General features: G+C 36.4%; 1 protein-coding gene across 4 annotated transcripts in view; it reads right to left on the reverse strand.

Annotated features, from left to right (window-relative positions):
- The window catches only part of SOX5 (SRY (sex determining region Y)-box 5), a 592,387-nt gene that overhangs the window by 119,006 nt on the left and 448,621 nt on the right, over positions 1–24,760 (reverse strand). For all 4 annotated transcript variants that reach the window (XM_006866949.1, XM_006866948.1, XM_006866950.1 and 1 more), the window contains one exon: positions 261–407. In XM_006866949.1, coding sequence (XP_006867011.1) covers positions 261–407 — 147 coding nt within the window. The remainder of the gene's footprint in view (positions 1–260; positions 408–24,760) is intronic.

Raw genomic sequence — 24,760 nt, forward strand, 5'->3', positions numbered from 1 at the left:
ACTGCTGACCTTGAGGTTCGCAGCCCAATTCGTAACCACTACGCTACCAGAGTAACATAGTTATTATCAATATCAATGTATGTTTGTTGAAAGACTAAATGTATGTATGGAAATCGCAATGAATACCTTATTGTATCTAATTGACTCTTATCTCTCTGCTGAGTTTCATAAAGTCCCGAACACAAATTAGATGTTCCATAAATAACACTGAATGAAAAGGAAAACTCTAAACGGTGAAATGTGTAGCTTCAAAAGAGTACCTTGCTTTTGGGTGGTGGGCTGTTTGTGCTCTTGTCTGTGTGAATGCTGGTAGGGGATACAGCAGCACCAAGGTTGCCTTGGGGTATGCCTGGAAGTTTTCCTCCTGGAGAAACCTGCATTGCAGCTAGCTGGGCAGCATACAACTGCTATAGAAGAAACAGGGAGAAAGAGAAACATTTTTTTAGCAGGCTATAGATAATAAAATAAATGCACCGCTAAGAAAGGACCTATATTCAGATGTGGTATTTTTCCTCTGGGTTTTTTTTTTACTGTTGTTGTTTAGTGCTGTGAAATATTTTAAGGAAGAAGTTGTCATCTCAACTTTCATGATTCACTTTTCAAGAGAAAAATGACAGATACCATATATGAGTATGTTTCAGTATGTCCAGAGACTAAAAGCAAAAAATAGTCATCCATATTTAGTCTTTCCCAAGGTCTAGCAAAGGTAAACATATTATTTGGTTGAGAACACTTTCAATTTTATATAGCATGTGATAAAAGAATGCTACTCTATTATATATAAATAATTTTCTTGCTATCCATAATGGCTCAAGTCTTATATACTTCTCTGTCTTGTTAGAATGGGCATCTGCAACAATTTTTCCTGAATGTTGGTTGTGTAGAAACACAATAAAAGCATGGAAATGGGACAGAAGGAGAGTATTTGAGGAACATTATCTGTTCAGTCTATCTACATAGATAAAAAAATCACTAGATGCTTGCCCGAGGTTCCCTGTACTTCATTATACAAACACAGACAAACTTGAACTTGTCTTGAGGATTAGGGTTTAAAGAGTACTGTCTAAAACATAACTCTTATCAACAACAAAAAAAGACACTTTTACAGTTCAAGTTCATAATAAATTAGAAAGAAATTTTTACTTTTTGCTTTACTAAAGATAATTATATGATATAACATCCTAAAATAAGGTTGCTGTAGTTTCAAATAATCACATCAAATATTTAGATGAAATATTCTTTCATCTCCATTGTTTTTGGTGAAAACTTTAAAAAGTCAGGGTGGGGAAGCAATTATTATATTTCATAAACTTTCATGTCAACCCAAGTTCCTAATTCCCATTTGTCTTGAAATTCTACCAAGCAAGGTAGAAAATCTATAATAAAAAGACTAATGCTAGAGATTTTTAAAAAAACTGTTAAGGAGAAGTATTGTGAGATAGTTTTCTGAGTTATCTTGATATTTCACTGAAAAGAGTATTTCATAGGATTAAACTTCTCAGGATAAGCCAGAGATCCTGAGAAAGATAGTCACTATGAATGAAATTATGAAAATTTAAGACAGATTCACATCTACATCAAAATATGTATATATTGTTCACACTTTCCACCAAGACATTCAGATAATATGTCTAAATGAAAATGTTGTTGTTGTTGTTAGGTGCCATTGAGTCAGTACTGACTCATAGCGACCTTAAGCACAGCAGAACAAAACACTGCCCGATCCTGGGCCAACCTCACTACTGTTGCCACACTTGAGTCCATCAATGCTGCCACTTGGCCAATCCATCTCATTGGGGGTCTTCCTTTTTTTCTCTGACCCTCTGATATCCTTCTCCAGCAACTGCTCCCTTCTGACAATATGTCCAAAGTATGAGAGACAAAGTTTAGGATAAAAACTACAGCTTATTTTTTGCTACTCCAAATTATTGTACGATATATTCCAGACACACATGCACAAAATGAAGCTCATGTGAGATATATTTATTTTATCAAATGATTGCTCACCAAAGTTTATGTGTTTGCTGTAATAATTGTGCTATTTTTATTTCCTGTTAATCAAAAGGAAGGGTAAAATATAACTCTTGACTCTTACTTTGCATAAAGAGTAATTGTACAATTCGTTTCAAATATAATGACTGGGTGTTTCCCATTTTTTTTATTAAAGGGTTTCAGAATTGATCCATTTCCCATACTTAGAGTAACAACCAGTGCATGGAGCAACAAGGTGATTTTAGGACAGTAAAACTATTCTGTATGATGTTGTTAATGGCACATGTATCAAAACACATGGAATGCACAAACCAAATTGTGACTACTAATACTAACTATGGAGTCTTCCTGGTGAGGCGCTGCAGCTAAATGTTCTGAGCGTAAGGTAGGTTGTTTAAGCTCACCAGCCGCTCCTCAGAAATCCTATACAGGGTCCCTATGAGTCAGAACTGACTGAAGAACAGTTAACAACAATAATGTAAACAATGGACTTTGGTTAGTAATGCATCAGTATTAGTTCATAAATTGGTACAAATGTGCTACAGGCATGTCAGATGCTAATAATAGGACACCATGTGCAGCAGAGAAGGGAATCAATAAAACTTTCTGTCCTAGCTGCAGAAAATTTCTGTAAATCTGAAACTGCTCTACAAGAATAAGAACAAGAAAAGTGATTTCATCTGCTATAATTCTTCTTATTATTCTTATCATTCTTATTATATCTGCTTATTAAGTCAAACAGAAAATAATCAACTAAAATTTTCTATTTTCTAGTAGAATATAGGTATGTTGTTGTTGTTATTGTTATATGCTGTGGAGTTGGTTCCAATTCATAGCACCCTGTAAAGGGTTTCCAAGGCTGTAAAGCTTTACGGGAGCAGAAAGTCTCATCTTTCTCCAGTGTAACAGCTGGTAGTTTTGAACTGCTTACCTTGAGGTTTACAGCCCGATTCATATCCACTACACTACCAGATAGGTATGTTGTTGTTGTTGTTGTTGTTAGGTGCCATAGGGTCGGTACTGACCCATAGTGACCTTATGCACAGCAGAATGAAACACTGCCCAATCCTGGGCCAACTTCACTATTGTTGCCACACTTGAGTCCATCAATGCTGCCACTTGGCCAATCCATCTCATTGGGGATCTTCCTGTTTTCCTCTGACCCTCCACCTTACCAAACATGATATCCTTCTCCAGTGACTAGTCCCTTCTGACAATATGTCCAAAGTATGAAAGATGAAGTTTGGCCATCTCTTGCATCATTTCCATTATGAAGGCCATATTTTCCAACTACTGTTCCTTATTCTTAGAGTCCAACCTTTGTATTACAATCACCAGTAATTAGAGGTACATTTTGATTGCATGTTTGATCAATTTTAGACTGAAAGATATGGTAGAATTCTTCAACATGATATGATTTTGCAAGACCATTGACTTGTTCATTACAAATACCTTTTTTAAACAACATAAAAGACAACTATGCACTTGGACCTCACCAGATGGAATACACAGAAATAAAATTGATTACATCTGTTGGAAGAGATGGTGGGAAACTACCACATCATCAGCCAAAGCAAGACCAGGGCAAACTGTGGAATAGACCACCAATTGCTCCTCTGCAAGTTTAGGCTGAAGTAAAAGAAAATTAAAACAAGTCAACAAGAGCCAAAATTTTTACCTTGTGAATATCCAAGCTGAATTTAGAGATGATGCTAAGAACAAATTTGATTCATTAGACACTAATGACCAAAGACCAGAAAAGTTGTGGAATGTCATTAAGAACATCATACAGAAAGACTCCAAAAGGTCATTAAAAAGATAGGAAAAAAGGAAAAGACAAAAATGGATGTCAGAAAAGACTGTGAGCTTGTTCTCCAGCATAGAGATGCTAAAGTAAAAGGAAGAAATAAGCAAGTCAAAGAGATAGACAGACATTTTAAAAAGGCAGCTTGAGAAGACAAAGTAAAAAATTATGAAATGTGCAACGACCTAGAGTTAGTAAACAAAAAGAAATAACACACTCAGTATTTCTCAAACTATAATAACTAAAGAAAACATTCAAGCCTCGACTTGCAATATTGAAGGAATCCATGGGTTAAAAATAATAATATTAAATGATGCAGAAAGCATCAAAAAATTGTGGAAGGGATATACAGCGTCACTGTGCCAAAACTAAATGGACAATGTTCAACCATTTCAAGAAACAGCATATGATTAAGAGCCAATGATACTGAAGTATAAAGTCCAAGGTGAACCAAAGGTATTAGCAAAGAACAAGGCTCCAGGAATTGATGGAATACAAATTGAAATCTTTCAACAAACTGATGAAGCACTGGGAACACTCACTCATCTATGTCAAGACATTTGGAAGACAGCTACCTGGTCACTGATTGGAAGAGATCTATATTTGTGTCCATTCCAAAGAGAGGTGACCCAACAGGATATGGAAATTATCGGCCAATATCATTAGTATAACATGCAAGTAAAATTTTGCTAAAGAGACTTAAAAAACAAAAAATGCTGCAACAGTACATTGACAGGGAACTTTCAGAAGTTCAAACTGGATTCACACGAAGCCATGGAACAAAAGTTATCATTGCTGACATCAGATGGCTCTTGGCTGAAAGCAGAGAAGACAAGAAAGATGTGTTCCTGAGCTTTAATGACAATGCAAAGGAAGACCATAGGAGATTTTTTTTTATTTCAGCTGTGGTGTTGGAGAAGAATATTAAAAGTACCATGTACTGCTAGAACAAACAAATTTGTTTTGGAAGTACAGCCAGAATGCTCCTTGGAGGACAGGATGGCAAGACTTCAGTTCAGACATTTTTTTCGGAAGGGACCAATCCCTGAAGAAAGATTTCATGTATGTAAAGTGATGTTCAGCAAAAAGAGGGAGATACCAAACAAGGTGGACTGGCTCAGTGGCTGAAACTTCACAACGTGATGCTGGTGCGGGACCAGGCAGTGTTTCTTTCTGTTAGGCATTAGTTCGTAATGAGTCAGAATCAACTCAATGGCACCTAGCAACAAGGAATGTCTGGTGGGTCTGATTAGCAGTCTAGTGCCACACTAGGATTCCTTGAACAGAACTGTTGTTGTTGTTGTTAAGTGCCGTCAAGTTGGTTCTGACTCACAGCAAGCCTATATAGGATTTCCAAGGAGTGACTTGTAAGCTTGAACCACCGACCTTGCAGTTTAAATCAACTTTGCAGTCCAGCACATTAACCCACGCACCACACTGGGACTAAAGTCTATAAATTCACAAAACAGCTGACTGGTCTTTTGAGAATGACGAGTCAAGAAATCTAGTGAGGATTTGAAGACCACCTGAAGTAATAAGAATGCTGTGAAGTAAATAACTCATTTATTTTATATTTACATATATAGATATACATTGGGGGGTCCTGGTGTGGTGCTGAGGTTCAAACCCATTAGTTGCTACTCAGAAACAAGTTCACTATGAGTCATGAATGACTCAATGGCATTTAGCAACAACAACAACATGGCAGGCCTTTAATATTGGTTGGCTGAAAGAAAGATAAATTAATTCATGAGTAAATGAGCAAGTACCATCTTCCATTACTATCCAGGATGAGAAATAGTAAAGAAAACAGCCTGTGATATTAAGAAATGTTGTGTTTGGATCTCAGTAACCACTGTAGGTTATTTTCCATAGGTTAAGGTTAAGGGACTTTCCACAGGTTGAGAATCAATGCTCATGAAATCAGCAGTCAAGAAATCAAGTCACGGTGCATTAGGAAAATTCACTGCAAAAGTCCTCTTTAAAGTCCTAAAACGCCAAGATGCCACTTTGATGACTGAAATGCATCTGACTCAAGCCATGGTCTTCAATCACTCCATATACTTGTGAATACTGACTCAGAGAAAAATGAAGACAAAAGAAGAATTGATGGATTTGAATTGCACTGTTAGTAAAGAATATTGTATTTAGCATGCCCTGCCAGAAGAACAAACAAATCTGTTTTAGAAAACATTGGACCCAAAATGCTCCTTATAAATTAGGCGAGTGAGACTTTGTCTTGTCTTAGTACAGAGTTTGCAAAAATGAGGACTATCCTAGCTGAGATATGGAATAGCCATGAGAGTGGGTTCAAACATTTCAAAGATCATGGCAATGGCATTGGACCAAGCACCCTTTCCTTCTGTTATACATAAGTTGACATAAGACTGTTCTTTGTGTTGTGTGCCATCAAATCAGTTCGACTCACAGCAACCCTGCATAGGGTTTCCGAGCAATTGAATAGCTGACCTTATGGTTACCAGTCCAGTGTGTATCCTACAACACCACTCAGGGCTCACCATGAGACTACTCAATGACAACTAACATACAAACATACCCACATGAGTGACTCTCGCTTTCGTCTCAAATTGTTTCATAAACCTAAATTTTTGCCTCTTCAAATAATTGTTTTGTTGTTGTTAAGTGCTGTCGAGTCAGTTCTGACCCCTAGCGACCCTGTATAGGGTTACTGAGGAGTGACTGGTAAGCTTGAATCACCGACCTTGTAGTTCAAATGGCTTTGCAGTCTGGTGCATTAACCCAAAGCTCCAGACCAGGACTCCCTTCAAACAATTGTTGTTGTTTTTAATGTGCTGCTTAAAAACATGCTTTTTACTGCTAGTGGAATAGTTAAAAAACTGAAATTTGGATTGCAAAGGCAGACCAGAATTCTGATTTCAGTTCTGATATATGTTACCTCAAACCACTTCTGTGACTTCAAATCATTAATATGTAGACTGTGGGATAAATAAAATTGATGTTATAAAGGTTGATGTTATGACTAAATCACATAATGCATAAAAATCTATTAAACACATGACAAAGGATATTTTTTCATTAAATAGCAGTTAAAATTATTAGTACTTTAATTGTATCAATAAGAAACTAGACAACATATAAGTTCTGATCTCCTATTATATACTCTGGAGTATAGCAGGTGTTGGAGTACTGGGGTGATGCCACAGGGTAAGAACTGGACCTCAAGGTCAGTTTGAACTGTAAGGTCAGCAGTCCAAACTCACCAGCTGCTCCTCAGAAACCCTATACAGGTCACTATGAGCTGGAACCGAGTTGATAGCACTTAACAACAACATAGCAGGTACAGTGTGGGATACAGAAAATATAAAAACATAGTTTCTGTCTTAAGTCAAAACTGATAAATATAAAAGGCAAGACCATGAATACAAAGGGGCTTCAAGAAGTTTATGGGAAAATAGAATTATAAGATAATGCGTGGAGGCAGAGATGAGGACATAGAGAAATGAGCAGCTGAGGACTTCAGACTGATGTAAAGAGAAAGGCTGTGTGCTGGTGACCAGGAGGTAGGCTTACAGAATGTGCCCTTTGGTTGTTTAAATGATTATATATTCCTGAGTGTTTCTGTGTACATCGCCCCCCCCCAAAAAAACACACACACACACACACACATACACAAAAAACAGAGGAAATAGAAGCAAACGCTGTTGAATGATGATACACGGAGATTGTAATCTTTTCAATAAAATGATGAGTGTAAAATCGATGTTCTCCCATGTATCACTCAATTCACAATAAAAACTTTTTTAAAAATACAAAAGATAATGGAATTTTCCCACAGACTTTTTGGAGTTCTCTCATATGTCTCTCTTAAAGGTATTAAGAGAAGAAATGAGTCAGTGCATTCAGATATAGTAACACAGAAGTGAAGCAGCTAAGATTTAAAAGATGGACTAAGTATGGATAGATAAAGAAAAAAGAGATGACATTCTAAGAAGGGAGAACAATTTTTTTAAAGGTAGGAAGAGAAAGGGCTAATTGTTACACATGGAATATAGAGAATATGTTGAAAGAGCTGTTGAATGGACAATGGCCTCTGTGGAATGCATACCTTGGTAAGAGGAAATAGCACAGGCTGTGTAGGCTAAACTCACCTTAAGAAGCTTTTGAAATATCTTATAATTCTGCATTGTTGTTGTTGGTAAGCGCCTTCAAGTCATTTCTGACTCATAGTGACCCTGTATAGGGGTTTCATGGAGCAGCTAGTAGGCTTGGACCACCAACCTTTCAGTTAGTAGTCTGGTGCTTATCCTACAGTGCCACACCAGGATTTTGCATTAAGAGAGTGAAAATGATATACTCAGTCAGTCATTGGATTCCCTTAAAATAGTGTTCTTAGAAAACTTTCTGAAGTGTTAAGGCTATGGTGTACTGTATCCATAACAATATAAACTTGGATGGATTGGATTTCTATTTATCCATATGTATTTCTTTTGAGTTGAGTCCGACTCATGAGAACCCATGCATTACAGAGTAGAACTGATCCATAGGGCTTTCTTGGTATTGGCTAATGTGCTGGACTGTGAAGTACCCTTGAAACGCAGGGCCGTAGGTTCAAGCTCACCAGCTGCTCTTCAGAAATCCAGTGCAGGGTCGCTATGGGTCAGAACCGACTTGACGACACTTAACAAAAACAATAATCTTTAGAAAATCAGTTCATTAGGTTTTTCTTCTGCAAAGCCAATGGGCTAGCAGTTGATCAAAAACTGCCTATTCCACCCAGGTAATTCTTTCAGTGAAGCCTAATAAGCATATTTTCCTCCTTATAATTCACACTATGTGTACTGAGGCACTATTAGGCCATGGACTAATAGTTCATTTGTAGACATTCTTTTAGCTGTGTTGTAATGGTCCAATGTGAGGTCAGAAATTCTGTAATGATAAATTAAAAAAAAAAAAAAAACACAGAAATTTGAACTAGACTAATTAATTACTGCTACTTTGAAAAAAGTCAAACTGTTACATTTTGACAGCATGGTTTCTATACAAATACAATTGTTTTTTGTTTTCAAGATCATCATTCTACTCAGATATTCTGAACTAGTGTGATTACTACTTTTTAGTGTTCTTGTTAAGTGCAATCGAGTCAGTTCCATCTCAATGGAGATTCTATGCACAACAGAACAAAGCACTGCCCAGTCCTGCACATCCTTACAATTATTTAAGTTTGAGTACATTGTATCAGTCCATCTCATTGGGAGTCTTGCTGTTTTTCACTGGTCCTCCACTTTACCAAGCACGATGTGCTTCTCTAGGACTGGTACCTCTTAACATCTTGTTCAAAGAAAGATGAAGCCTCATCATCTGTGCTTCTAAGGAGTATCCTGACTGCACTTTTTCCAAGACAGATTTTTTTGTTCTTCTGATAACCCATGGTACTTTCAAGATTCTTTTCTAAGACTGTAATTCAAATGCATTGATTCTTCTAAAGCCTTCCTTACTCATTGTCTAAGTTTCACATACATATGAGGCAATTAAAGATATCATGACTTGGGTCAGGTTTACCACAGTCCTCAAACTGGCATCTTTGTTCTTGAACATTTGTGCAGCAGATTTACCTAAGGCAAAATGTTATTTGAATTCTTAACTGCTGCTACCATGAGTGTAGATTGTGAATCCATGCAAAACGAAGTCTTTGACAACTTCAATCTTTCTTCCTTTTATCATGGTGTTACTTATTGGTCCAATTGTGAAGATATTTGTTTTCTTTATATTGATGTTCAATCCATGCTAAAAGCTGTAGTGTTTGATCTTCATCAGTAAAATTTTCAGTGTTAAAGAGTGGGAATTCCGCAAACCAGCCTATTTAAATTCTAAACTGAACTATTCCGTTAATTCCTATATATGGCAAATTTATGCCACTTCTGATAGCTTCCTTTTCCCAAACTGTTCAAAATAAAACGTCTCCCATTGGCTAATGCCTGTTTATCATCTGGGATATTTGGATTCACAGAGTTAGGCTCTGATAAAAGTATCTATTACTATTTGTCCCTCCACCAAACCATTTACTGCCTAGTAAACTCCTCGGTGTGGCACTTTGGGTTAATGTACTGGACTGCAAGGTGGGTTCGAAACCAAAAGTCAGCACTTCAAGCTCACCAACTGCTCCTCGGAAACCCTATAATACAAGGTGGCTATGAGTTGAAACCAACTCGACGACACTTAACAAAACAATAACAACAAACTCTTTGCAGGAGGGGATTACGTCTGTATTTATCGTCGTCGTGATGTGCTGTGGAGTGGTTTCCGACTCATAGCGACCCTGTACAGTTTCCCAGGCTATACATCTTTACGGGAGCACAAAGCCTCATCTTTCTCCCACAGAACAGGTGATAGTTTTGAACTGCCAACCTTAACTGCAGCCTGATTTGTAACCACTACGCTACCAGAACTCCTTATGTCTGTATTATTCACTCTTTTATTTGAAAATCCTAAAAGCAAGAAAGACCGTAATTGAATAAAGGCAGAAATATTGTGTAAAATAACATTCATTATTAACAAACACAGAACTTCAGTATACATTTCATATGTATTTAGTAGTGATAGTGGCTATCCAGAAAACAAATTTAAAACTCTGGGGGAAGGAAATGGATAGGTTTCTGCCATTAGAGTCATTAGAAAGAAAGACTCATTACCGATGTTGATAAAACTTCTGATTTATTTATTCATTTAATTTACTCAAGAGGGCAAAAAAACAATGAATTTTAAAGCCTTATTAGCATAAGAACAAAGCTATTCTAATATGCTCATTATAACAACAGTTATAAAAGTAAGTGAATAAGGTGATTTGGAAACTTAAACAGAAAAACTAGGTAAAGATTATTAGGGGGAAAAGTTGATACCTTAACAAAAGGCAATAAAACTAAGCATTTAAGTATATAGATTCTCTTAAATATTTTGGATAAGGCAAATGAGAAATGTCTTATTCCTAATAAGTGGATATACACTATGTACTGGTTGAATCTTAAATATTAATTATTTAGAGAGTAAAGGAATTTAAATTTAGTAAGAGCTATCAATGTCCATAGTTAGCAGATATAAGCTGCTCGTTGGGGTCCTTCTCTTTTAGTTTGCTCAAAGCTAAATTTCCTATTTAAAAAGAGACCTGTTATAACTCTTACTTTCTTGTGCTGAGGCAATGTGGATGAAGACACAGGAGACATGAATATGTTATTTACTGGCATTTACACAGGTGTCAGGAGCATTGGAACACGTATATTTGACCTGTTTTCTCTAGTTCAGGAATGGATTAGAGATTGGGATATCATTGTCTTATTGGAAGACAAACAAAATAACTTGAGTCCACCATGTTCTTGGTAGCCTCAGCCTCTCTTTTCCTTCTCCCCACATCTTTCTGCTCTGGATCACCTAATTCATCACACTAGATAGGAGAGGAACTGGGTTTTAAAAAGCATTTTAAAAAGAAAAGTATGACCAAAAATTTTGTCTTTTCTAAATGTTGTATGGTAAATCATAATTCACTTTTAAATATAGTTTATAAACGGATACATTGCCAATACCTGAATTGACAGTGCTAACAGACAGCATAAGCTACTTAGAATAGTGATTTGATACGCTGTTGTCGTGGACTGTTGAGTCAGTTCTGACTCATAACAATCCTATGCTTAGCAGTCAAAATGTTTTTGCTAAAATCTTTTAAATTATTGTTATAATTGAAATTCTTTCTTCCAAATGAAATTTCCTATTAAACATCAGAATATAAAAGAACAAAGAAATATGCAATAATAATAAATACTATATTTCAGACATTTTTAACATTTAATAATTTACGTTTAAAATTTCTTTAAGAATTTAACAAGATACAGGGATGAACGTAGCAATCCTTTAACACCCTGTTTGTTTCAGATGGCAGTATCAACAAATCCCTGATGAAGAAATAAATAGTAGTCGCTGTCACTATCTCACATGAGCAAATATATATAGATCTCAATGCTCAAAGACATTAAAAGGCAAACAGTTGTGTTGAGTCTATTCTGATTGATGAAAACCCCATGAGTATCAGAGTAGAACTGTGCTCCAAGGGATAGTCAATGACTGATTTTCTGGAAATAGATTGCCAGACCTTTCTTCCAAGGAACTTATGGATGGATTTAAACTGCCACCTTTTGGTTAACAGGAAAGCGGTTATTTATATATGCCATAACAAAGGGTTTTAAAGAGTTAACAACTCCTTAGTAATAGGACCCTAAAGTCAATCAGATGTACAGAAATGATAAATTATGGGTTTTTTGCTCTGTAATCTGGCAGTCAAAATTAACATATATGCTACACAAGATGTGTAGGAAAAACATTTATTTATTTCTGATTGTTTTTAAAAACAAGGGACAGGGAATAACATTCGTGGGGGGAAATTCAGAAAGCAATTTCAAGGCTCCATAAGTGTTATCTTTATAGCTTAATTTCAGCTTCTTAATGTAACTTAAATGTGGAGTTTAAAGAGAAACTAATGTACTGGAGAAAATCTTTCAAAACATACCAGCGTGTTTCAATGTGAATAAATTTGCTTTGTACATTATTTTTCATAATGTTTCTTCACAGAAAATTACCAGAGCAAGTTGAGTTTAAACATGGACTTTCTCTAATATCAGTTCTTCTTTCTGGTGCTCTTTAAGTATACTTCATAGAAACACAGGCTAGGTCCTAAAATTTTCTGTGTGCAGGGTTGAAGTTGCAGAAAGAATTAAAAACTTAGATCAGGCTCATGTACTGTGTAACTAAACTATGTTCCCTTCTATCATCTTGACAAATACACCTTTCAAAATGACATGAGGGACAGGTTTACAGTTGGAATTCTTGGTCTCTTGGGGCACTATGTTTGATCATAGTGGCACAGACACAGCAAGTTGGAGCCCAGAGCCTGGTGCCCCTTCTCTTCCCACCCCAAGCTCAAATCCATTAAAGATGAATGGCTCCTCTCCTGGATAGGCTCACCCAATTTGCTGTAATTCACTTTCAAATAGCTCAGAGAGGTGGGGCTCAGGATGGGACAAGGCTACAGCCCTGCTAGATGTGAGTTTTTAAAGAAGTATGTTGTTGTTGTTAAGTGCCGTCAAGTCAATTCCGACCCATAGCGACCCTGTATAGGGTTTTCCAAGGAGCAGCTGGTGAGCTTGAACCACTGACCTTGCAGTTCAATAGGCTTTGCAGCGCCACACTAGGACTCAACTGGGGTTAATTGGAATGAAATGATATTATAATCATAAAGTTCATCTTCATATCAACCAGCAAAACATGTTTATAAGTCTTTAAGATCTTTCTGTACTAATAGAAAATATATTATTAAAGAAAGATCCTGTTCCTTCTTGAGCTCCTCAGTTAAATGTGAGGTCATTTTACTTTGCAGTCAACCTAACTGAGGCAATGCTAGAAAAGACTGCAGGAAGAGATATCTGATGCCTTTTAGTTAAGCATAATGTTTTTGCAGTCCCTCCTACAGTAGCATGCATCACCAACTGTTCTATTGTATTGCTGAATAGTATTCCTTTGTAAGGCTGTATCATATTCGTTTACCCATTTATCTAGTTGAGGGACATTTGTATTGTTTCCAGTTTGGGACTACTGTGAACAATCTTGCTATGAACATTGCAGTAAAGTCTTTGTGTAGACATTTTGTTTTCATTTCTCTGGGATACCCAATTCCGAGGATGTAATTTGTTGAGTTATATATCGCTGCAGGATAATGTGTTGGACCATAAGATCAGTATGAACCACAAGGTCGGTAGTTCAAACTCACTAGCTACTCTTCAGAAACCCTATACAGGATTGCTGTGGGTCAGATGGCATTTAACAACAACAACATAGTAAGTTCATGTTAATTTTTTAAGTAACTGCTAAAAAGTTTTCCAAACTGGCTGAACTATTTTATTTATTTATTCTACCATATTCCTACACTCAATATATGAGATCTCCAGTTGTTCCATAATCCTCACAAACATTTGGTACTCTTATAGCTATTCCAGTGCATGCAAAGCAGATATCTTTGTAGTTTTAATTAGTACTCCAGACTGACTAATGATGAGGAGCATCTTTCCATGGACTCATTGTTGTTGTTAAGTGCCATCGAGTCGGTTCCGACCCATAGCGACCCTGTACAGAGTTTCCGAGGGTGTAAATCTTTACGAGAGTAGAAAGCCTCATCTTTCTCCCGCGGAGCGGCTGGTAGTTTCGAACCGCTGACCTTACGGTTCGCAGCCCGATTCATAACCACTACGCTACCAGAGCTCCTTAGCCATTCCTATATCTTCTGATAAAATAGCTATTCAGATCTTTTGCTCTTTTAAAAAAAATTGGATTTTCCTGTTATTGAATTATGAGTATTCTTTATATATGTGAATTTGATTTTAAAGAGTAAAACATCAAAGAGACTGTGCACGGATGGCCTGTAATGCTATCAAAAAGTTCATAATATTAACAATATGACAATGAAAGAATAAGTGGACATTTTTTCTCTACCTATAATAACTGTTTTTTTTTTTTTATATTCTTCCTTAATAATAATAATAAAAAAAAATACTAACAGTGACCTGTAATGTGGGTTATAAAGGGCTATCTGTTGTTTATACTATCAAGGAATGTGCATGCCAACATTCTGACAGTTAGGCTTCTGACAGTTGGTAACTTTCACTAACCACTAAGATGACTCCTTAATGGACTAGGTCTAGGTAGTTAGGGATCACAGCTAGATCTCAAGATGTGACTCTTAGAGCATTCTGTAGGGAGTGAAAGGGTCAGAGACAGACTAGATGAAAAGAGATTTCCCCTAATCTCCTGGTATAGAAGCAGGGTGGGGACTTCACCAGCTCTATCATACAACCTGACACATGGGTGCATAAGGGAAAGTGGAAAAGGTTTTCATTTAGTCTCCAGATCATAGTCCCAACTGGGGAAGAACTCATCCTGAAGGAAGTAATAGTTGGGGTATACCAGCGCTACTGCAAACCACAAGGTCAGCAGTTCAAACCTACCAACTGATCCTTGAAAATCCTATATAGGATTGATACCAGTTGGAATAGACTCAATGGCACACAACAACAACAATAACCTGTACTATAGCCCTTGGGAGGACTAACTTTGAGTACCTACAATGTGGGATATCCTGGATCTTTTATTCTGGGAAACACAGAAATTTAGAACATCAAGAAAGAAGTATATATAACCAAAAGAGCATTCAAAGTCAGACCTAAACAGGAGATTTGTAAAAGTGGAAGAGAGCTAATAATGGCCACTTCATCAATAGAAGGGACTTTAAAAGACAAAGAAGTTGAAACTGTTGGAGCATATGAATCTCAATATCAGGTTATTACAAGACATGACTTAGTTAAAAAGTCGACTGATCTAAGCAGAGATGAGTTCAAGATGGCAGGACTTCAAGCCGTAAGGGACAAATACATGTTCTCCACCTCAGAGAAGAGATGTTCTGCCTTCAGTGAAAACAGCTGAGCCACGTAGATAGCGCGCCTGTGGAGGAGATAAGGGCCTTGCTGGTAGGGGTTCTAAGGAAGCAACTCCTGTTATATGATCTACACATTCTTGAAAATGTCAATCCTGGAAGACATGTCTTTAAAAAGTTGGGACAGAAAATGAAAATATTACACATCATGCTATAATGACTATATGGTACAAGAGCTACAATGTGGTGTATGTAATGTTGCTATCACCAAAAATTAATAAAACATAGACAATTCTTAGTACTTGATTCAAAATTCAATTCAACTCAGTGTGGTACTTGGACCAGACATGCAACTATCAGAGATGGGTAAAGTGTTGAGAGGGTGTGAAGATGGCATCCCACACAAAAATAAATGAATGAATAAAATAAGAGAAAGAATACATTTGAACTTATTTAAATCTTAAGACCTTTTTCACAGGTATGTTACTCTTAAGCTGTTTCTGTCACATTGCAGATACTGAAACAAATAAATAAGACACACTTTAAATGTACTAAATGTACTAGATTTTAAAAGGCTTTCTTCATTTTACTACACACTAATACAGAACGAACAGCTAGAAAAAACAGTTTGACTTTTATAATTGAAGCAGTTCCTTAAAGAACCAGATATATTTGTTAAAGTCATGCAAGAAAATGCCAACTGATAGTTCATCTCCCATTCCCTGCCTCCCTCCCTGCTTTCTTTCTACTCCACAAGCCATCTTCATGTACTGCACAGTAATCCATTACAATATGTTCCAACATCTGCCTCCCCATATGATGCATGACCTATTCGATTGACCCTTTTTATGCTGCTCCAGACTTGCTGTTCATTACTGTGGGAAGATGAACACTATGCATCTATTCCTGAGGTCACCAACCAGTAAATACATCTCCATTTGGCAAGGTAAGGACACTAACTGGAAGACTCCTCAAATCTCTGTATATATCTATCAGTAGCTACACATGTATCTTTAGTTAGTTTAATTTCGAGAAGAAAAAATACTGATAAAATTTCTTTCAAAGTAACAATGAAAAAGAAATGCTTGTTCACCAAGGAGGAAAAAAATTATGTTGTTAAAAAATACTCAATATTTAATAAGGAAAACTGAGTATTTATTATCAGACAGATTGCTAAAGCAAACACTTCACTTTGCATAAGTTTCTAATTGTGCAATCCTTGTTCATTTTATCTCCATAGATTGAGGAATAATTGTAATCGAACCATTAAAAAAAAAATCCTGAGCGTTCTAACTCAACATAAAACTATAAAAACATTCTCATTTCTAAACCACATACTTGCTGGATGATTGAAATTATTTGGCAGATATAGGAAGATTAACTACAAGAACCAGAATTTTCACAGTGACTGTAATGTGCCAATTACTTGACTAGGAGCTTACATGCTATTTAATGGATCACACAATGTTATGTTTCCAGTGTGAGAATCAAAGCTCACAGTGCTTCAGTAGCAGTCCTTGCATGGTGCAAACAGTGAACATGAATGGCTACAAACCAAAAGGTTGGAAGGTCAAGGCCACTCAGAGGTGCCTTTGAAGAAAGGTCTGGCAATCTAATTCCAAAAATTAGTCATTGAAAATCCTATGAATCACAGTTCTACTTTGACACACATGGGTTCACCATGGTAGCAATGCTACTAAGGAAAAAAGCTGTCCAAACTTAAACATTGTCTGATGAATTCTTCTCCTTTTATAACAGTGAGATATAGGTAGAATACTCCTACATGTTGGTTAATGAAAACAGGCATTTCCTATAGCTACTGAGTCACAAACAAGAGTTTTCAATGCCTGCCGTTACAGGCTTTAGAAGTAAGAGACTTCTTAAACCATTATGGACAAGATTCTACTCTCCCAGAAAATAATCCCACAGCCCTTTAAGATTTTATTTACGTTGTTTTATTGTTGCCGGTATTTTACTGCTAGCACTAATAGGCAGCATTTAAGATGAGTTAAAAAAATAAATCAATAAACTCTTTCTTAAGGAATCCCACAGCAACCAACACCCTGTTTCCCTCCCTTTCTTTCTTTTTTTTTTCTTCTTCTTGTAAACCTTTAAAATTCAGAAAATATTACATATTGCTATTAGTGTTGACATTTTGAGTGCACCAATTAAGATAAGTGAATGTAAATTTCAGAGGAATATAGACAAAGAGCAGTAACAACAGCAACAATAATAATCGTAATAGGTAAAGTTTGTACAATGTTTACTTTGTGCCAGGCTCATGAACTAGCTCTCAGAATCTTCTCAACAACCCTAGTAAATCGGCAAGACACGTATTCTATAGAGGAGGACACTGTAGTGCAGAGAGATTAGAAACCATTTGTCCCGAGTCACACATGTAAGAGACAGAGCTAAGAACAGAACCTAAGCCTTTTTGACTTTCTACAGAGTTCATCCCCTTAATTATCATGCCTTCTGAACTTCGTGTTCTACTTACAATACATTAATTGGGTCTGTGGTCTTGGATCAAAGTGATGGACAAAGCTGGAGAGGGGAAATATAAGAGTATTTCTGACAAAAACTTGGTAAGAATCCCACTAAGGGGGATTAAAGAAAGGAAAGAAGTGAGAAGTATCTGTGAGGAAATTTCTTCCAAGCATCTTGTATCTGTTACCCTTCTCTTCAACATTCAGCAAAATTGTTTCAGCTTGACTTTATTTTAAATTAGCTAGTATATGCTTTTTACATTTATCCATTTCAAGAATGTTAGGGTACAATCTTATGAAGTATGGAGAAGTTATTAGACATACTATCTTCTTTGGCCATTTATCCTTTCATTCACTCAGAAAACTATAAAGTGCTAATGTTATTCTAGATCCTTCACAGCATAGATCTTACAGTCTGGAGAAGGAGAAAACCATCAATGAAAAAATTATACAAATGAAATGTAAAATTGTAAGTGTAATAATATTATAAAATAGAAATGGAAGGTGTTAGGAGAGGATGTTTAAAAAAAAAAAAACGCTTGAAAAAAAGATATAAGATGGTTGAAAAAGAACAGGAAGTCTTTCCTATAAATAAAATTACTTGGAGGTCAGAAAAATGAGGTGATATGCAAGAAGGAAAAAGTAATGGCAGAACAAACTTGTGGGGGTAGAGAACATGATAAATATGAGACATTGGAAGAAAGCCAGTGAGGCATCAGTGTGGTAGGAGAGATACCTTTAAAGGTAATGAGAAGCTAAGGGACTTTAGTAAAGAGGTCATATTTAGACTTGTATGCCCATAAGATTTTTCTAGATATAATATGGAGAGGAGTCCTGATGTGGAGCTGCGAGATCTTGCACTGGAACTCAGGGTAGGTTTGAACCACAAGGTCGGTGGCTCAAACTCACCAGCATCTCCTCGGAAACCCTCTACAGGGTCGCTATGAGTCGGAACCGACTTGACAACACTTAACAACAATAGTCACTTTTGTAAATGATGCATCATAGATTAAAAATCAATTATACAATAAATCTTGATAAATAATTTTCAGTGTTCCAAATCTCCTTTATTTAAATATTTTCTCTTCCTTGTAAAATTTGTAAGAACTTAATCACATAAATATTTTTTGCTTCAAGTTATGATCAGTGACCTTGATTTTTCTAAACCATTTGAAAAAGAATAAGAAAGGCATAGTATAAATTAGTCATTTGCACTATCCAAATAACTTGTAACTCCTATATAAATTAAAGTAACAAAAGCACCCTCTCCTAGCACCTTGCAATTTACAATGTGCTTTGACTTTCATTAACTCCTTTCATCACAACAGGTATCCTTTTCAAGTGCACAGGATGTATTTTTCATATATCATCAAAGTAGTCTAAAGAAATAACCAACTATTGTAACTTCTGCTCTCCTGTAATACACGCAGATTGATTGATTCATTCATTCATTCAATAAATATTTATGTGCCAAGCACTGCTCTAGATATTTGACATGTATCTGGGAACAAAGATCTGTCTCTGCTTACAAAATGATTTTTAATTAGTTTCTGGCAAAAAGATTTGTAAGCACTTAATTTTTTGTTATAACTACCTAATTGCTGTCTAATATCTCTCCAACTGACACTATACATTACTTATAATTTTTTAGGATTTATCATTTATATGGCCCATGACTCTCAACTTTCATAACCAAATGTTGCTTTCATGGGTATTGAGGTCATTCTTAAAAATACAGGACTGAGAGAACATTAGGCAGTCACTGTTTACGAAGACCACAGTAAGCCTTACTTCTTTAGAAACGTTTCCTTCCTATTTTGTTTGTATGTGCTAGTTCATTTTGCATACTTACTCACAAGCCCAGCATTAAAAGGGAGAAGGAGTCCTGTAATTTTAAAGTAAGGGAAGCTCAGAAATAATGGATTCTTTAAAAAAAACATTTCCTAAAAACTATCCCAAGTTGTGAAAGCAAAATATAAATACAAGGGAAAGCCAAGAGAACCCAGTTCTAAATCAACCAGCCCAGCAATGCCCCTTGTGAGTCAGTGGTTACTCTGAAACAGGAGTTTGGAGATCACACGGACCAAACTCATTGGCTTTGCAAAAATGACTGCATTTGCCAGTTCCATGGTGGGAGGTACTTCTCTCTTTTCACTTTTCCCTCCTTCTCCAAAGCCAGCTTCTTTTTCATATTCAGATGACTCTTTCTAAGCTCAATCCTGTTTCAACTGTCACTCTTTGCATCATGGAAAGATAGATGGGGCACACCAACCCCAACCTACGTGACCTTTGGATGTGACAAGAGTTTTAGGTCAGCCTTGCTAAATGGAGGCCTTGGTGTATCGAGACATGCCTTGGGGTAAAATTTACAGTGAATTTATTATCTCCCAATGCCCTTTGGACTGCTTCCCACCATCAAACACCATGGCAGCACTTGGAACAGGAAGAAATACATTAACTGGAATCTGATCGTTTTAAAAGGTTACAGCTGCCCAAATATAATTTAATTTCATACTTGCCCTTTGAGGGTTTGGTGTATATTTTCATTTTATGACTGCAAATGATAAAGCTCTTAAGATTCCAGGCAATAAAAAGAAGAAAAAAAGTATTTTAAGGGTTAGAAGTCTATTCAGTTCATACTCAATGAGTGAAGTGACAAATTAGCTTTCTTAAAAAAAATCTAATATTTCTCTTTTTTATTTGGGCCATCTCTTAGTGCTCTTCTTATTCTACATTTCCATGTTTGGCTGAAATCAGTATATGAACACCAACTTCATATCTTAGTCAGCTTGAAGTTAAAAGAGTGATCAAAAATTGAAGATGAAGTCAATATGATATACAGTGAAAATACTCTACTATAGAACATATGTACTTTTCTAGCAGAGTTTTTTCTCTTATAATTACCCATTAAAGTATATCATCATCATATCAATTTACCATTTATTTTGTACTTTACTTTGCTAATATATCATATTTTCAAATGCTTTAATAAAAGGTTCATATAATCCTCAGTAAATACTGTCATATTCTCTCATTAATTTAATTTATAAATATTACTATTACTTTATTGACAGTAAGGATATTTTATTACTAATGTTATAAATAAATCAGAAAAGATACATAACAAAATTCAGATAAATATCATCTTTGAATTTTATATTGTTTTAGTCACCGAAACAAGCAAAAACCCCACGTTTCCTCTTTCCTATTAACTCAATATTTTGCCAGAGAGTAACAGTTCTTCAAATACCAATCCAATAGAGTTTGAGGCAATGCATATTTTGGATCCACTAATAGCAAAAAGACAAGCCTCACTGTGAAATTTTTAACCCATGTAGGTCAAACTCAATTTATAGTGTTATGAGTTGGAACTGTGGGTTGGAATCGACTCGACAGCATTTAACAACAACACATTTTGTATGGGCAAATTTTAATTTCATGTCTATATGTTATTATTGTTCTAATGTGTGTATACACACCCACCACTCATCTCTTCTTTCCTTTAGTCAACAAATATTTCTGGAAAGTTATTGAGCTAGTTCCTGTGAAGTTTTCACTTTAAAAAAAATACTAAGAGTATTATAAAGGGTTATTTACAAAATAAGAAAAGCAGAGAAGTACAAAGAATCAGCACTCGACAGGTCAAGCTCACCAGCGGATCCTTGGAATCCCTATACAGGGTCCTTACAACATACAACCGACTCGATGGCACTTAAACTACAACAACATAATGCTTAAATAATTAGGCAATGATCAGCTAATACATTTTGTAGGAGTCCTGGTGTGGCGCTGCGGGCTAATGCGTTAGACAGCAAAGTCATTTGAACTACAAGGTTGGTGGCTGAAACTCACCAGCTGCTCCTTGGAAACTCTATACAGGGTCGCTGTGGCTTGGAATCGACTCAACAGCATTTAACAACAACACATTTTGTATGGGCAAATTTTAATTTCATGTCTATATGTTATTATTGTTCTAAGCGTTTTGCATGTTAACATGAGGCAGGTAATACTAATATCCTCATTTATTAATTATGAGAATGATTCCTGGTAATATTTCCTTTTTTTTTTTTTTCAGTTTTTCCACTTTAGGCAAGCCTTTGAGTGCTGTTGTGGTAGGATAAATAAGCTTGTATGATAAGCACTGATTGGACTGCTAATCAGCTGTTCAAACGGAGCAGTCGCTCCTCAGAAACCCTATACAGAGTCACTATGAGTCAAAACCAACTCAACGGCACTTAAGAACAAGAAGCCAGAACTTTAATATTTGTTGATTGAAAGAAGGACGAATGAATGGAAGAGAAAAAGGACAAGTACTATCTCCCCTTACCATCCACAATAAGAAGTAGTTAAGAACATTCGTATTTGAGTCTCAGTAACCATTATAGGTTATTTTCCCCAAGTTAAGACTAAGGATTAGAGATTCTAGTGATTACTTAGACTCAAGCACAAATGTTTCTCTTAAATACTTCTTATTTGGGATAATAACAGGAGAAACTACTTGATCAATTATCATTTACACTTCCATTCATGCATCCTTCTTTCAGTCAACAAATATTACACTACTACAAATAATACACACTACAATTTGGTATAGAGATGTAGGATAAGCAATAGACTGCTAACCAAAAAGTAAACAGTTCAAACCCACCAGCTATTCTTCAGAAATCCTATACAGGGTCACTATGAGTCTGAACCAATGCAACAGTACTTAACAACAAGAAGCTTGGTAATGTGGGAAAAAGTAAATAACTAGTCATGGGATATTTTCCTGAAGTTTTATTAAACAGCCTTCATTTTCTTATCCATTTTTACTTCTTTCCAAGAAAGGATGAGGAAAACTGGGAATTACTAAATGCAGATTATAAAGATTTATTTAAAATTTCTACAAAATGTAGACTTGATCTCTCTCTCTCTCTAACATGTCCACAAGATAGAATGAATTACACATGGTTGGATGCGCAGGAAAGCAGGTAGCCAGGGCTCACCACCTACCACTTCAGATAGTAAGAGTATACAGTAATGATAGTCAGCTATCATATAAACATGGTGAAAAGCAGGTCTGTTTCAGATGATGCTAAGAAACCACTTTTACTATAAAAGTAATGAAGGTAGTGCTTTCACCCTCGCATTTTTACTTGCCTAAAGAATTTACATTTCTTTCCTACTCTCTGAAACTTACTATGAAAATTTCCAACTCTAATGGCAGTGAGAAGTGGTCTAAGTTAAAGTTTCCATGGCTAACATCTAGGATGTTATCAATTATATTTATACACACAGACATTTTTTTAAAAAGTCCAGAGAGCATTTTCTCTGATATCCTCCATTCTTGCTATTTGGTATTCCCAATTACAGCTCTTGATTTATCTAGATTGCAGTTATAACTGTTTAGTCAGCATGCAAATATTTCTAAAGTAGGTGTGCTCCTCATTTTTCATCAATTGTGAGAGAACAAAATAGCTTACTGGTGTGGGCCTGTAGGATAAGCATTGGACTGTTATTCACAAGGTTGGCGATTCAAACCCACCAGCTGGGTCATCATGAGTTGGAACTCAGTTGACGGTGAGTCCTGGTGTGGTGCTGTGGGTTAATGCGCCACACTGCAAAGCCATTTGAATTGCAAGGTTGGCAGTTCAAGCTCACCAGCTGCTCCTTGGAAACCCTATACAGGGTCGCTATTGGGTCAGAAATGACTCGACGGTACTTAACAACACTGACAACAAAATAGCTAATGTCCCAGAACTTGATGAAGAAGAGAGAGGAGGAAAAGAGAAAGAGCAAGAAGAAAAGAATGGAATTAACAGAAGACAGTTAAAAGCAGGGGGGAGAGAAGGGCAGGGAAAGGAAGAAGAAAGGAAGACTGATTCAAAAACAGGAGCCGAAATATTTTTAGAGTAAATTCCTGTTTAAAATATCTAGAACTTGTAAGAACCAAAAATATTTTGGTACCCCCATCAATTTGCTATTGCAGTAACACCTCTGGATGTTTTGAAAACCTGAAGCCAAGCCCTCAAGAAAGGCATGGGTGAGGAAGCCAACAGGGGAATCACAGACTGAGCCAAGAAACTTTGGATTCCGGAGGGATCACCTGCCTTCATGAAGGGAGCATGCTGCGGGCTATTTTCATAGCACCTCTCCTTGGGATTACCCAAAGAGAAATCTATCTCACTGGTATTGGAGAATGCATCTTGATATTTTTTGAGCAGATACTACTGGACTTAGAGTCCTTTTCCTTGCTGCCATCTTTCTACCTACCCCATTTTATCTAGACTAGATGGGGTAAAAGCAAGATGGCTCACCTCTGTTGTATTTCATCCTCTAACTCTTAGTGTTACCTCCATCTGGGATGAAACAACTCTAATCTCCCCATAGGAAACCTGCATTTGGTTCCTTTAGGGGCTATCTACTACTAGGGAGCTTCAGAAGCCTTTAAGCACTTACTTTTCAACAATAACAAATATGGTACCTGGTTTGGTGTATTAATGGCAGGGTCTTAACACACAGTAAGGTAGAAGGGTTGATTCTACATTTTATTTCTATTTCATACTCATACTCCATGTACTCAAGTCAATGTTAAGATTTAGTTTTGGTAATCCCAAATTAAATTGTTATTGTTGTTATGTGCCGTGGAGTCGGTTCCGACCCATAGTGACCCTGTACAGGGCTTCTGGGGCTGTAAACCTTTACAGGAGCAGAAAGCCTCATCTTTCTCCCACGGAACAGCTGGTAGTTTTGAACTACTGACCCTGAGGTTCACAGCCCGATTCATAACCACTACGCTACCAGAGCTCCTTTAAGTAATCTATGGTTAATTCTACCACTAATTGGGGTGCAAGGAAGACCAGACATTCAAAGGGACAACAAAAGCCCTCAAAATCAGGACTGAAATTTGAAACCAAGCAAACCTTTTCAATCCATGCTGGTTGAGGGATTAGGCTGACTCCAATCAAATAGCCGATGCAAAATCAGAACAGTCTTTTGCCACAAACCCTTGCTGGGACATATGATTTCTCAGACCCATGCTCAAGAACACTA

Source organism: Chrysochloris asiatica, unplaced genomic scaffold (assembly GCF_000296735.1).
Source record: "Chrysochloris asiatica unplaced genomic scaffold, ChrAsi1.0 scaffold00098, whole genome shotgun sequence".
NCBI lineage: Eukaryota > Metazoa > Chordata > Mammalia > Afrosoricida > Chrysochloridae > Chrysochloris > Chrysochloris asiatica.